The sequence below is a fragment of the Palaemon carinicauda genome, chromosome 32 (genome assembly GCF_036898095.1).
Source record: "Palaemon carinicauda isolate YSFRI2023 chromosome 32, ASM3689809v2, whole genome shotgun sequence".
Taxonomy (NCBI): domain Eukaryota; kingdom Metazoa; phylum Arthropoda; class Malacostraca; order Decapoda; family Palaemonidae; genus Palaemon; species Palaemon carinicauda.
Window position 1 is genome coordinate 77865981 of NC_090756.1, and position 16508 is coordinate 77882488.

The 16508-nt window shown below is 40.6% G+C and overlaps 1 protein-coding gene across 4 annotated transcripts in view; it reads left to right on the forward strand.

The window, feature by feature from the left end:
- Nucleotides 1–16508, forward strand: part of LOC137625394 (protein SCAI-like) — a 273253-nt gene that overhangs the window by 103624 nt on the left and 153121 nt on the right. For all 4 annotated transcript variants that reach the window (XM_068356266.1, XM_068356267.1, XM_068356268.1 and 1 more), the window contains exon 5: nucleotides 653–810. In XM_068356266.1, the coding sequence (XP_068212367.1) occupies nucleotides 653–810 (158 nt within the window). The remainder of the gene's footprint in view (nucleotides 1–652; nucleotides 811–16508) is intronic.

A 16508-nucleotide genomic window follows, 5' to 3' on the forward strand; every position in this document is an offset into this window, starting at 1 on the left:
ATACTTGAGCTTTCCAGTTGATGTGAGTATCAAATATTAATCCCAAAATTTTACCTTCTCTTTGAATAGGATTTGAGTGTTGTCTAATGTGAGGTTTATTTCTTGGTTTTGCTTCCATCTGATATTCTTGTAAAACATTATTGCTTGTCTTTTTGGCAGAAAGTCTTAAACCAACGGACATAGTCCAAACTCCTGTTTTCTGAATGGAATTGTTTAAAATTCTTTGTAGGTGACAAAGACTGTTTGACATGTAGGTTATTGGTAATCAGTGATTCATGATAATTGCTTGTTTTTAAAATCTCAGAAACTTTATCCCTCTTGATGAGTATCTGCCCTAATAGTTGTCTAACATTCACTCAGAATGGTGGTCTCTTACAGGGACTTTTATCTTATGATGGCCAACAAGCAGACCCTTACACTATACAGTATATTGGATGGTTTGAAATCCCTCTTGCCAGAGACTGTTTTACTGCATGTTTCAATACTGCTTTGTAGAATAATCAGAAGTCTCTTTAAGTAACTATAGTTACTGGATTGAATAGCATAAGTAAAATAAGATAACATTGTTGCATTTTTGGAACTTGATAATTGAGTTTTTTATTTAGAATGAGACTGCAGTTTCTCCCATTAATTCGAGTTCAATCTATTCCAGGAGTTGAGTAAACAAATAGACGAGTATACAACTACCTATGAACCTGAGGACCAGCTAGAGTGGTCTCTCGTACTCGGGGAGATCAAGTCGTTTATAGACGCTGATAATTCGGTTAACGTTTTAGACATGGATTCAAACACCATCGTTCTGTCGCACAGGTAAGGCTTATGCCCGTGACCCCTAATTGGTCAGGTGTGTTACATATGGTTATCCAATATCCTGTAGGATTTTTCTATTGAGAACGATTTCAGTAGGCTACTTAAACACTATAGGAAAAGTTTGATGAGCTTCCACCTTTGGGATTGAACTGTTACTGAAAATTCAAACTTTTTGTGGGATTTCCAGCGAATGTTTTTTTGATGAACAGGCTGACATGTCTTCATAGTTTATATATAACAGATCTATTTTGATGTTGTTACTGATCTTAAAATATTTTAGATTAATTTTTTGTTCCCTTTCATGTAGATTATTTATTTCCTTTCCTCGCTGGGCTATTTTTCCTGATAATGTGAGCATTGTTCGAAAATAAATATTCAAAAAGTATTTATTTGGATGGAGCATTGTTAGAATGAAATTTATTCGCAAAGACAATTACTGTATATGAAATGATAATTATTTAAAATACAAAACATATAAATGGTAAGAAAGAATATTACCTGTTTTTTTCCATGCCATAAGATGCTAAAAGTTGTAAAACGCACCCTATAATTAGCTTAGTAGTTTTCGTGAAAAAAGAAATATGATATTTTAATTATAAAATAAATTTTTGAATATACTTACCCGGTGAATATATAATAGCTGCAACTCTGTTGCTCGACAGACAAAAAACAGTAAAAACTCGCCAGCGATCGCTATACAGGTTGCGGGTGTGCCCACCAGCGCCAACTGTCGGCCAGATACCACTCTCTCGATGTAAACAAAGACTCAATTTCTTCTCATCCCACTGCGTCTCTATTGGGGAGGAAGGGAGGGTCGTTTAATTTATATATTCACCGGGTAAGTATATTCAAAAATTTATTTTATAATTAAAATATCATTTTTAAATATTTAACTTAGCCGGTGAATATATAATAGCTGATTCACACCCAGGGTGGTGGGTAGAGACCAGTTAAATATGTTTACATCGTATAAGCTAAGAGTTTTTTATTTCATTTTGACAGTTATCAATATAACCAAACCAAAATAAATAGGTACCTGGTAAGGAAGTCGACTTAGACGATTACTCTGCCTTGTAAGTACGTCTTCCTTACGGAGCCCCGCGATCCTCTTAGGATGCTGACAGACCCCCAGGAGCTGAAGTATCAAGGGCTGCAACCCATACAACAGGACCTCATCAAACCCCTAATCTGGGCGCTCTCAAGAAATGACTTTGACCACCCGCCAAATCAACCAAGATGCGAAAGGCTTCTTAGCCTTCCGGACAACCCATAAAAACATTAAAACATTTCAAGAGACAGATTAAAAGGATATGGAATTAGGGAATTGTAGTGGTTGAGCCCTCACCCACTACTGCACTCGCTGCTACGAATTGTCCCAGTGTGTAGCAGTTCTCGTAAAGAGACTGGACACCTTTTAAGTAACATGACGCGAACACTGACTTGCTTCTCCAATAGGTTGCGTCCATGATACTTTGCAGAGATCTATTTTGCTTAAAGGCCACGGAAGTTGCTACAGCTCTAACCTCGTGCGTCTTAACCTTAAGCAAAGATCGGTCTTCCTCACTCAAGTGTGAATGAGCTTCTCGTATTAACAATCTGATAAAACATGACAAAGCATTCTTTGACATAGGCAAGGATGGTTTCTTAACCGAACACCATAACGCTTCAGATTGGCCTCGTAAAGGTTTTGTACGAGCTAAGTAGAACTTAAGAGCTCTAACAGGGCATAAGACTCTTTCTAGTTCATTGCCTACGATCTCCGATAAGCTGGGAATATCGAAAGATTTAGGCCAAGGACGAGAAGGTAGCTCATTTTTGGCTAGAAAACCAAGTTGCAGAGAACAAGTGGACTTTTCTGACGAAAATCCGATGTTCTTGCTGAAGGCATGAATCTCACTGACTCTTTTAGCTGAGGCTAAGCATACCAGGAAAAGAGTCTTAAGAGTGAGATCTTTCAGGGAGGCTGACTGTAAAGGCTCAAACCTGTCTGACATGAGGAATCTTAGGACCACGTCTAAATTCCACCCAGGAGTAGCCAAACGACGCTCCTTAGTGGTCTCGAAAGACTTAAGGAGGTCTTGCAGATCTTTATTGTTGGAAAGATCTAAGCCTCTATGCCGGAAGACCGATGCCAACATGCTTCTGTAGCCCTTGATAGTGGGAGCTGAAAGGGATCGTCCTTTTCTCAGGTATAAGAGAAAATCAGCTATTTGGGCTACAGAGGTACTGGTCGAGGATACAGAAACTGACTTGCACCAGTCTCGGAAGACTTCCCACTTCGATTGGTAGACTCTAATGGTAGAAGCTCTCCTTGCTCTAGCAATCGCACTGGCTGCCTCCTTCGAAAAGCCTCTAGCTCTCGAGAGTCTTTCGATAGTCTGAAGGCAGTCAGACGAAGAGCGTGGAGGCTTTGGTGTACCTTCTTTACGTGTGGCTGACGTAGAAGGTCTACTCTTAGAGGAAGACTTCTGGGAACGTCTACTAACCATCGAAGTACCTCGGTGAACCATTCTCTCGCGGGCCAGAGGGGAGCAACTAACGTCAACCTTGTCCCTTCGTGAGAGGCGAACTTCTGCAGTACCTTGTTGACAATCTTGAATGGTGGGAATGCGTAAAGATCCAGATGTGACCAATCTAGGAGGAAGGCATCTATATGTATTGCTGCTGGGTCCGGGACTGGAGAGCAATAGATTGGAAGCCTCTTGGTCAGCGAGGTTGCAAAGAGATCTATGGTGGGTTGACCCCAAGTCGACCAAAGTCTCTTGCACACATCCTTGTGGAGGGTCCATTCGATTGGAATTACTTGACCTTTCCGACTGAGACAATCTGTTAGGACGTTCAAGTCGCCCTGGATGAACCTCGTTACTAGGGAGATGCCTCGATCTTTTGACCAGATGAGCAGGTCCCTTGCGACCTCGTACAAAGTCAGTGAGTGGGTACCTCCCTGTTTGTAAATGTACGCCAAGGCCGTGGTGTTGTCCGAGTTTACCTCCACCACCTTGCCTCGAAGGAGATTCTCGAAGCTTATCAAGGCCAGATGAACCGCCAAAAGCTCCTTGCTGTTGATATGCATGCTCCTCTGACTCGAGTTCCACAGACCTGAGCACTGGCTGCCTCCTTCGAAAAGCCTCTAGCTCTCGAGAGTCTTTCGATAGTCTGAAGGCAGTCAGACGAAGAGCGTGGAGGCTTTGGTGTACCTTCTTTACGTGTGGCTGACGTAGAAGGTCTACTCTTAGAGGAAGACTTCTGGGAACGTCTACTAACCATCGAAGTACCTCGGTGAACCATTCTCTCGCGGGCCAGAGGGGAGCAACTAACGTCAACCTTGTCCCTTCGTGAGAGGCGAACTTCTGCAGTACCTTGTTGACAATCTTGAATGGTGGGAATGCGTAAAGATCCAGATGTGACCAATCTAGGAGGAAGGCATCTATATGTATTGCTGCTGGGTCCGGGACTGGAGAGTAATAGATTGGAAGCCTCTTGGTCAGCGAGGTTGCAAAGAGATCTATGGTGGGTTGACCCCAAGTCGACCAAAGTCTCTTGCACACATCCTTGTGGAGGGTCCATTTGATTGGAATTACTTGACCTTTCCGACTGAGACAATCTGTTAGGACGTTCAAGTCGCCCTGGATGAACCTCGTTACTAGGGAGATGCCTCGATCTTTTGACCAGATGAGCAGGTCCCTTGCGACCTCGTACAAAGTCAGTGAGTGGGTACCTCCCTGTTTGTAAATGTACGCCAAGGCCGTGGTGTTGTCCGAGTTTACCTCCACCACCTTGCCTCGAAGGAGATTCTCGAAGCTTATCAAGGCCAGATGAACCGCCAAAAGCTCCTTGCTGTTGATATGCATGCTCCTTTGACTCGAGTTCCACAGACCTGAGCATTCCCGACCGCCCAGCCCAAGTCCGATGCGTCCGAGAAGAGAACGTGGTTGGGTATCTGAACTGCCAGGGGAAGACCCTCTCGTAGGCTGATATTGTCCTTCCACCAAGTCAGACAAGACTTTATCTTTTCGGAAATCGGGATCGAGACCGCCTCTAGCGTCTTGTCCTTTTTCCAGTGAAAAGCCAGATGGAATTGAAGAGGACGGAGGTGTAGCCTTCCTAGCGAGACAAATTGCTCCAGGGATGATAGCGTCCCTACCAGACTCATCCACAGCCTGACTGAGCAGCGTTCTTTCTTCAGCATCTTCTGGATGGAGAGCAGGGCTTGATCTATTCTGGGGGCCGACGGAAAAGCCCGAAAAACTTGACTGTGAATCTCCATCCCTAAATACAGAATAGTTTGGGATGGGACCAGCTGTGACTTTTCCAAATTGACTAGGAGTCACAATTCCTTGGCCAGATCTAGAGTCCAATTGAGATCCTTCAGACAGCGATGACTGGAAGAGGCTCTGAGAAGCCAGTCGTCCAAGTACAGGGAGGCTCTGATCTCCGATAGCTCGAAACTGGTACCCCACATTCCTGTGAACAAACCTCAGAAACGGTTGGGAATCCGGGTGTATAGGAATGTGGAAGTATGCCTCCTGAAGGTCAAGAGAGACCATCCAGTCGCCTTCCATAAATGCTGTCAAGACAGCCTGGTAGACTTCATCGTGAAGTTTGTCTTGACAATGAACACATTGAGCGCACTTGCCTCTTACGTACTCCTGCAGTGAACATGGCTGCCAAATCATGGAGCCATCCCTGAGGGACTTGTCCCTGCAGAGAACGTGGCTATCAGATCATTGGAGCCATCCCTGAAAGCCTTGTTTATGCATGACATAATTGTACAGCAAAACTTCAAAGGCTCGAAAACAGCTGTGAAGTTGACCTGTAAAATCTTGGAGCGTCTCCTGGCCAGGCGCCAGGGAGAGTCTACGAGATTTGAGAAGTCTATCTGGGCAGAGGCAGGAACTCCCAAGCCGAGAACTTCTCTCGTGTCATATCAGACTCTCGCTCTATAAGCCAGTTTAAAAGAAGGGAAAGCAAAGGCTGTATCCCCCAAACTCCTCCTGGTGATAAACCAGTCGCCTAGCAAACGTAAAGCTCTCTAGGAGAGCGAGAGAGCACTAGCTTATAAACAACGGCTTCGAAGTAGCTAGGCCTAGTGTAAGCTCTGACGTTTAGGCGAACGAGGAGCAGCAGTTACAAAAAGATCCGGACAAAGATCCTTAAAAATCAGCATGATTTAATTAAAGTCCATAGAGGGCTAAGCAGCTTTAGGCTCCTCTCCGTCTGAGAGTCCTCAAGGGAATATCAGTAGGAGGGGGAACAGCAACTTCCTCATCTAAAGGAACCTTGTCCGATAATAGCTGAGTCTCAAGCAAGGGAGAGACCTACCGTGGTGGCAATGCTTTACAAGCAGAGTCCACACGCACTGGTGCATTAGTAGCGGACCAGGACGCAACGTCATGTAACTGCTTGACAGTCTGTGAACTGTCAACAACAACAGGTGCGAGAGACCAGGACGCAACGTCATGTAACTGCTTGACAGTCTGTGAACTGTCAACAACAACAGGTGCGTGAGGACGCACAGCGTCCACTCGAGACTGCTTTGACTGCCTAGACTGAGCAGTCAAAACAACTCTAGAATGCGGAGGTTGACGCACAGCGTCAAAATAAGTCAACTCCGATTGTTAGCGAACGTCCTGAACGTCAACAGGAGCATCAGCAAGTGGCCTAACGTCCAAATGTGGCTGAAAATCCACACGAGACCGCATCGAGTGTGGTTCTAAACAACCTGACTGACGTGACTTAGCTACGCCAACGTCAACAGGACGCACAAAGGAACGTTAGGTTGGCTGAAAGCCAGGATCTCGATGAGATAAACGGCTAGGCTCATCGGACTAATCGGCAGAATAGTCTTCCATAAGGGAGGCAAGCTTATTCTGCATGTCTTGCCGTACAACCCATTTAGGATCAACGGAAATGGTTGCGGTAAGAGACGAGGGTAACGTCTGTGACCGCAACACTTTGCCAACAAAAAAGACTCTCGGAGTCTGTGTTACGCTTTTGTTAGGCGGCGAGCAGTTTTCCGATGACTGCATAGGGTCAGAGCTGTCCTAATGGCTGCAACCAGGACGCTGGACCTGTCCTGAAAGGACTGACTTTTGCTTAAGGGCCTCGAAACCTTGTTTCAGGTTTCTTATGCGAAAAGCCTTCGGATGACGAGGAGAAAATTGTCTCTCTCGCCTTATGGTAGGGGAGATCTTGGTAAGATACACCCGATACCATAGAGGGAAACGTCTGTTCGCTGATCAAGGCCTCTCGAACCCATAAGTCGTACGACATTACTTCTCCCCTGGGCTTGGGCGCTTGCAAGAGGTTCCGGACTAGGTGAACGACAGGCACGAACAGACGAACCCTCGGACGCAACACTGTAACACTGCGCAATATCACTTTATCACTACGATTTTCTGTTTTGCACTTATTTCACTGAAATCGAAACTTTTACTGATTTCTACCTGAAGCACGCAATTCTACCCTCATCAAAAGGTAGTAAATGCGAAATCAGTCGTATAATGCAAGCACATTAATACCAGCAAAAAAACAGTAAACATCTTTTAAGATAAAAAAATTCAGTGGTTGGGGAAGAGAATAAACACTAGTTCATTCAAAACTACGTTTTCAATCTCTCACCGTACGTTGCCTGGGGACGAGAATAAAACTAAAAACGTTTTATCCTTTCTCCCCGTACAGAGACTAGGGACGAGAGTAACTCGAGAACAACGTTACCCGCTTGAACGGAACGTTTTCTCTCCTCTCTCTCCCTCCGTCTCTATCTCTCTCTCTCTTGATTTCGTACCTAAGAGAAGAGCCCAATTACGTTTCGTCAAAAAAACATGTTATTTGACCAAAGGAAAAAACTGAAAGGTTTTTCAATTAAAAAGTTCCTTTAAAATAGAATTTAAAACATTTAAGCTTTGAAAGAAGAATGAACAAAACGTCAGAATCGATTTACTCTTTCTGCAAAGTGAAACCGTGATACTCTCTCTCTCTATCGTAACGATAGAGCGCAAACTGCGTAGCATAAATAAACTAAACGTTAGTTCATCTTTGAAAACAGTACGAAGACTATTCAAAGAAATTCTTTCATAAAATATTTATTAAAAATATTCATTTAAAAAGTTTTAAATCATTAGCTCTTTAAAAGCTATTTACGATTGAAAGGGCTCAACGTTGTTTAACTTCGGTTTCCAAGTTAGGACCGCCTACTCTCAGGAAAGGTCGCATATAAACAAAACATTAAAATTTATTTTTTATGTTTATTATAAATGGAAAGCTAATCGAAGAGGCCTAATAAAGGCGGTGAGATATAAAATATATAGAGGAAAATCTATAATTAATTTATAACGTGATAAGATAATTACTAAAAGCCTAAACACACTTCCGTCTAAGGGAAGGGTCGGCCATTTAAAAGTCAAAGAAAGTCCATACTCTCTTTGTCACCAAAAATTAAATCTATCCAAAACGAGTTCAAGATTTAAGATGAAGAAAAAACACCTGCACTGCGAAAGCTCAAACCAAAATGAAGTACTTCACCAAATATGTTGAGAAAACTCCAGGTTCTACAGCGAGTAAAAGTACGTCTTGTCGACAGAGAAGAAATTGAGTCTTTGTTTACATCGAGAGAGTGGTATCTGGCCGACAGTTGGCGCTGGTGGGCACACCCGCAACCTGTATAGCGATCGCTGGCGAGTTTTTACTGTTTTTTGTCTGTCGAGCAACAGAGTTGCAGCTATTATATATTCACCGGCTAAGTTAAATATTTAAAATGAGGATTTCTCAACATACCAGCAGTATTTCCTAGTCATCATCTCCACAGTGTAATTTTTCATCTGTCACAGTCAGTTTTTATATTTTGGATGTATTATGAAATGTATATTAATATTGATTGGCTGTACACTAGATATCCCATTTTTTTACATAACCAGTTTATAAAAAACCACTAAATCATAGTTGCCTCTACAATGGGTAACACATAACATGATGTTCAGGGTTGAGGCATAGCTTGTGCAACAGGGCCTCTAGTAATCTAGCAGTTTGCGTTAATCCTATTATATTCTTTTTCTTTTTCTCCGCTTCAGTTTAATATTTCTTTTTCTGCTATATATTTTTTCACTAAATAGAAGTGATCCTATTATTTTCTTTAGGTCTTCCTTGTAAGGTTGTTAAAGCTCAAATAATTTTTTTTTTTTTTTTTATATTCCTGGCAAAAGAAAAAAAAATGTGTCAAATAATCTTCCTCATTTATATTGTTTTGTTTAGCATACTGTATTAGTTTTAGCTCTGAAGTATATTACTTATGCAAATGTATTGTCATATATTTCTTCTTTAATTCATTTCTTCAACTTTCTCTATATTTCTAAGCTCCTTTACTTGACTTTCTAGTCAAGTGTCCCAAGCTCTGGTTTTGGGATTTTATTTCTGTCTTGGTCATTCCTCATATCTGCCATATATCTCAATTTAATTCCTCTAAGTACTTTGCTGGTTGTTTCCACCAAATACCTTCTTTTTCTTGACTGCCCAGGATTATTGTTTTCAGTATTAATTTCTTCCTATTAACCCTTTTACCCCCAAAGGACGTACTGGTACGTTTCACAAAAGCCATCCCTTTACCCCCATGGACGTACCGGTACGTCCTCGCAAAAAAATGCTTTAGAAATTTTTTTTTTCATATTTTTGATAATTTTTTGAGAAAATTCAGGCATTTTCCAAGAGAATGAGACCAACCTGACCTCTCTATGACAAAAATTAAGGCTGTTGGAGCAATTTGAAAAATATATACTGCAAAATGTGCTGAGAAAAAAATAACCCCCTGGGGGTTAAGGGTTGGAATTTTCCAAATAGCCTGGGGGTAAAAGGGTTAAAGTACCTTTAATGTACTGCAGCTTCCCATCCATCACCCTTGTTTACATAGAGGATGCCCTTATCTCTCACCTTATAGCATTAGCTGTACTTTCAGTGGCACCTAATATTTTCCCATGTACCCCATTCTCTACCCTTGTGGTTTCTCTACTTCTGTTTCCGTCAAGTTTATACTATTTGATCCATACAGAGTAGGTGGTAATGGAATACTTTTCCAAAACATTTTTATATGTTAATACTTGATGACAACTTTTCTCTATAACTGAATATGTTGACTAGTTTTTGTGCTTTTTTATCATTACCTTTTTCTAAGTTTTAAATATGTTCCTATTACCATGTTAAATTTTCTACAACTTTCATTCCTTCTATGTGATCTTGTTTTTCTTTCATGTTGTACATAACATTTTTATTTTTATTTTTTTTACCCACATTTTTACCAGTTTCTACTAAAAGTTGAATGTTATTCTCTATATCTTCTGCAAAGAATTGTGATCCTATATATACTGCCTGATTTTTAAAACCACATCTTTCCTCTTCTAGTATCTTCATAACTATATATGTAATTAGCTTAAAAAGTGAAGCTGAGCCTGGTTAACCCTGTTTTATTCCACTCGTAACCTCTATTCCTTGTTCTATATCTTCCCCTAAGTCTGTGTTTGTTGAATCTCCTTGGTAAATGTTTGCAATAGCATCTATAATTTTGTTGTGGGTTCTGTATTTAAAAAAAAATAATATTAATACCTCCCTATTTATTGAGTCAAAGGCTTTACTAAAATCTATAGCAGTTATTATAAGGGGTTTATTATTTTTATAGCTCTCTTCTACACAGTACTGTAGTATTAAAATGTCTTCTATTCTACCTCCTCTTGTAAATCCAGCTTGGCATTCATACCTTCCTCATTCATTCTTAGGTGATTTTCTATTTCCTCTTTCATCATCATCATGAATATTTTAAATGAAATATTCAATAGGGCTATAGGTCTTTGGCCATTGATCTTCTTTTCCAAGTATTTGTTTTTTCTTCATCTAACTTTTTTTGATAATATTTCTATAGGGTTTCAAGACATGTTTTGTTCTTTCCTAGTGCCTTATAGAGCTTGCAAAGCAGAACCCAGTTGCAATGAGTGCGACTGTATTTTAACTATAAAAAATATGTTTAGTGTTTGCAAAGCTTTTAAAAGAGATTTATATTTTGGTGAGAAAAATTTTATTGACATTTTTTCAGACTTAGTTTTTAGGATTTTAACTTTTTTCTTAAGAAAAATAAAATATGTTTTAAAAGCAAGATTTAAAGTTCAATATATCACATTATTTTACCTTGATTTATTGATTCTTATACATCATATTTGATACAAATTTAATTTATTCATTTATTTAACATTCGTATAATCAATATTTTTTCTTCCCGATGTTAATCAGGCAAACTCAGTAAGAGTCAAGTTTGACTCGTTGGGCTGGTTAATCTCTTTCCTTTTAATAATAATATAAGACCATCCGATCTTGCTGTTTTTTTTTTTTTTTTTTTTTTTTGGCCTTTATTTTTCCCAGACAATTCTTCATTTTTTTTCTACTGTGATTGTTGGATTTTCCATTGGTTTTATTATCCATTTGGTTGACTGACTAGACAGTACTACATTGGATCCTTCTCTCTGATCATGGCTCATTTTCCCTTTGCTAACATGCACACACCGAATAGTCTGGCCTATTCTTTACATACTCTCCTCTGTCCTCATACACCTGACAACACTGAGATTACCAAACAATTCTTCTTCTCTCAAGGGGATAACTACTGCACTCTAATTGTTCAGTAGCTACTTTCCTCCTGGTAAGGGTAGAAGAGACTCCTTAGCTATGGTAAACAGCTCTTCTAGGAGAAGGACATTCCCAAATCAAACCATTGTTCTCTGTTCTTGGGTAATGCCATAGCCTCTGTACCATGGTCTTCCACTGTCTTGGGTTAGCGTTCTCTTGCTTGAGGGTACACTCGGGCACACTATTCTATCTTATTTCTCTTCCTCTTGTTTTGTTAAAGTTTTTTATATTTTATATAGGAGATATTTATTTTAGCGTTGGGCGTTTGTCAGTGCGTATGGGCCAGGTAGTGAGAAAAGTGAAGAAGAGCGGAATGAGTTCTGGAATGAATTAACTAGGTGTGTAGAAGGACTGGGTAGAAGGAATTATGTAGTTGTCATGGGTGACTTAAATGCTAGAGTGGGCTCTGGAGAGGTAGAAGGTGTCATTGGGAAGTATGGCGTACCAGGTGAAAATGAGAGTGGTGAGAGACTGGTAGATATGTGTGTTGAGCAAGAGATGGTGATAAGTAATAACTTTTTCAAAAAGAAAGATAAAAATAAGTATACATGGGTAAGAGTGGCAAATGGAAGAGTAGTAGAAAGGGCATTAATGGATTATGTGTTGATAACTAAAAGAATGTTTGGAAGATTGAAAGACGTGCACGTGTTTAGGGGTATGGCTAACGGTATGTCTGATCATTTTTTGGTGGAAGGAAAATTAGTTGTAGCAAAAGAGTGGGGGAATAGAGTAGGTGGATGTAAAAGGGAGGTAGTGAGAGTTGAAGAGCTAATAAAACCGGGGTTAAAAGTAAATATCAGGAAAGGTTGAAAATGATATATGACGTAGTGAAAGTAAGAGAAACTGGCAATTTAGAGGAGGAGTGGAAGTTAGTAAAAGAAAATTTTGTTGGGATTGCAAGTGATGTGTGTGGAAAGTAGGTTGTTGGAGGCAGCATGAGGAAGGGCAGTGAATGGTAGAATGAAGGAGTGAAGGTAAAAGTGGAAGAGAAAAAGAGGACTTTTGAAGAATGGCTGCAGAGTAATAGTATAGAGAAGTATGAAAAATATAAAGAGAAAAATGTGGAAGTAAAGCGCAAGGTACGTGAGGCAAAGAGGGCAGCTGACCTAAGGTGGGGTCAGGGATTGGGTCATTCATATGAAGAGAATAAGAAGTTTTGGAAAGAAGTTAAGAGAGTAAGGAAGGCTGGCTCAAGAATTGAAGAGACAGTGTAAAATGGAAATGGAAGGTTGTTAAAAGGAGAGGAGGCAAGGAGAAGATGGGCGGAATATTTTGAAAGTTTACTGAATGTTGAGAATAATAGGGAGGCAGATATAATTGCTGTTGCAGGTGTTGAGGTGCCGGTGATGGGAGATGAGAATGAGAGAGAGATTACAATAGAGGAAATGAGGAGAGCACTAGATGAAACGAGAGTAGGAAAAGCATCTGGTATGGATGGTGTGAGAGCTGAGATGTTGAAGGAAGTGGGTGTGACTGTACTTGAATGGTTGGTGACATTGTTTAATATGTGTTTTGTGTTGTCAATGGTACCATTTGATTGGGTTTGTGCATGTATTGTACCACTATATAAGGGTAAGGGAGATGTGCATGAGTGTTGTAATTAAAGAGGTATTAGTTTGTTAAGCGTAGTTGGAAAAGTGTGTGGTAGAGTAATGATTAATAGGATCAAGGATAAAACAGAGAATGCAATCTTAGAAATACAGGGTGGTTTTAGAAGAGGTAGGGGTTGTATGAATCAGATTTTTACAGATAGGCAGATATGCGAGAAATATTTAGCAAAAGGTAAGGAGGTGTATGTTGCGTTTATGGATCTGGAGAAAGCGTATGATAGAGTTGATAGGGAAGCAATGTGGAATGTGATGAGGTTATATGGAGTTGGTGGAAGGTTGTTGCAAGCAGTGAAAAGTTTCTACAAAGGTAGTAAAGCATGTGTTAGAATAGGAAATGAAGTGAGTGATTGTTTTCCGGTGAGAGTGGGGCTGAGACAGGGATGTGTGATGTCGCCGTGGTTGTTTAACTTGTATGTTGATGGAGTGGGGAGAGAGGTGAATGCTCGAGTGCTTGGACGAGGATTAAAACTGGTAGACAAGAATGACCATGAATGGGAGGTAAATCAGTTGTTGTTTGCGGATGATACTGTACTGGTTGCAGACACAGAAGAGAAGCTTGGACGATTAGTGACAGAATTTGGAAGAGTGTGTGAGAGAAGGAAGTTGAGAGTTAATGTGGGTAAGAGTAAGGTTATGAGATGTACGAGAAGGGAAGGTGGTGCAAGGTTGAATGTCATGTTGAATGGAGAGTTACTTGAGGAGGTGGATCAGTTTTAGTACTTGGGGTCTGTTGTTGCAGCAAATGGTGGAGTGGAAGCAGATGTACGTCAGAGAGTGAATGAAGGTTGCAAAGTGTTGGGGGCAGTTAAGGGAGTAGTAAAAAATAGAGGGTTGGGCATGAATGTAAAGAGAGTTCTATATGAGAAAGTGATTGTACCAACTGTGATGTATGGATCGGAGTTGTGGGGAATGAAAGTGATGGAGAGACAGAAATTGAATGTGTTTGAGATGAAGTGTCTAAGGAGTATGGCTGGTGTATCTCGAGTAGATAGGTTTAGGAACGAAGTGGTGAGGGTGAGAACGGGTGTAAGAAATGAGTTAGCAGCTAGAGTGGATATGAATGTGTTGAGGTGATTTGGCCATGTTGAGAGAATGGAAAATGGCTGTCTGCTAAAGAAGGTGATGAATGCAAGAGTTGATGGGAGAAGTACGAGAGGAAGGCCAAGGTTTGGGTGGATGGATGGAGTGAAGGAAGCTCTGGGTGATAGGAGGATAGATGTGAGCGAGGCAAGAGAGCGTGCTAGAAATAGGAATGAATGGCGAGCGATTGTGACGCAGTTCCGGTAGGCCCTGCTGCTGCCTCCGATGCCTTAGATGACCGGGGAGGTAGCAGCAGTAGGGGATTCAGCATTATGAAGCTTCATCTGTGGTGGATAATGTGGGAGGGTGGGCTGTGACACCCTAGCAGTACCAGCTGAACTCAGTTGAGTCCCTTGTTAGGCTGGGAGGAACGTAGAGAGTAGAGGTCCCCTTTTTGTTTTTGTTTCTTTGTTGATGTCGGCTACCCCCCAAAATTGGGGGAAGTGCCTTGGTATATGTATGTATGTATTTTATTTTTCCTTGTTTCCTCTCCTCACTGGGCTATTTTCCCGTTGGAGCTCCTGGGCTTATAGCATTCTGCTTTTCCAACTAGGGTTGTAGCTTAGCAATTAATAATAATAATTATTTCGGGCTTCCTTCAATAGGACATGCTACGGTTCACTATTGAATAACAAAAATATGATCTTTAGGGACCCAGCTGGTATGCTAATATATAGGAGTATAAAGTAAAACACAAAATAGTGAAAAAATTCACAGAGCTTCGCATGGCAATGGAGAATGCGTATACGAAATATTTTGTCAAAATTCCTCTTACTTTCATTGTTACAGGGTAATTAGTAAAAGTAATTCAATAAACCAAAAACATTGTTCCCAACAAGAAAATGCAGTATTTCTTCTTCTGTCATTGTAAATTTTGATAATTAACGGATTTTGAGCGAAGCGAAAAATCTATTTTTGGGTGAGATGGCCATGTCGTCCTGATGGAAGTTCTTTAAAGTAGCTTCCTAAGGGATATATGTACTACAGTGATATTCCCAGAGAATTTTACCTTTAGGTATCCAGAATTCTAACTCCTGGCGCGAATATCCTTAAAATTTCTCCTAAGGATTTCACAATATCAGCGGACGCATTCTTGACACGCCTCCATAGCAATCTGCACCCCTAATAGCGTTTTCGCTTCGAGGAGGATGTGGCAAAATAAAGGGAGCCGTCCCAAGGCTATCCCCGCTCTCGTAATACTATTGGGAATACAACAGCGCCATTTCCACGATGGAGGATATTCCTTGTAGCATTGAGCGTGGTGTTACAGATACAGTACCACGGGAGGGATACTGTGAAGATCTTTTCTTTTAGAAGAGATGGGTGGGTCCATCAGGACGACATGGCCATCTCACCCAAAAATAGATTTTTCGCTTCGCTCAAAATCCATTTTTTGGGCTCAAGCCATGTTGTCCTGATGGAAGCATACCAGAGCATTAGTGTATCTGTGGATTTTTATCAGGGCCTTAACCTTATAGCAGCCTTTTCTATGGTCATGGGGACCACATGAGACAAGTGACGGTACCGTTATTCGTCATCATCACAAATCATAACCAATGTTAATGCTTCCTGCCTCCTACAGGGAAGAGTCATTCTAGACAGTAGAAAAGCGATCTTGAGGTTAACATACATAGTACGACCAAACATAAGTACACACTGAATATAAAAATAGTCTCATAGTTGTATATTTGCTAAAATAACATCAGTGTCTCTTATATCTATTATTTGATGCATACAAATATATGAGGGATACTTACTTTGGTAAGTTGAAGAACTCTGGCATGTATACATACAATTGTCTGGAGAAGGTGGACGCACTACATTCTAATAGACATTTATTACTAATAAATGACTAAAAGAGATGTTTAGTAAAACGAATGTAGTATGACAATGGGATTATACCTGTAACGAGTACAGAGACTATATTTCCTTCTTGAAGGAAGAAATGATGAGTGCCACTCTCAGACTGAAGAAAAATTATAAAACAATTTCTCTTCATAATTCCTGTACTGGTTACTTCTATCTGCACTGTGTACTTCGTACACCGGCACTAGTGCTATCTGTATAATTCCACACCTGGGATTTTGAACAGAGCTAGTGTTATCATGGTAACACTTAATCAAAAAAAGTCACACCTAAGAAGGATGACCTCTTCTCCCTTAAATTGACAGTCCCAGTCAATTAGCTGTTCATTGTAGCATTAGACGGCAGGTTAAATATTCTACCTGGCATCACCACATATTGCTTCAGATCATGGATTTGTCTAGCATAGTGTATGTAGAACACACTTGTTTTGCATAGTGTTTGTAAAACACTCTGGATGATTTCCATCCAGTGTATGAACGA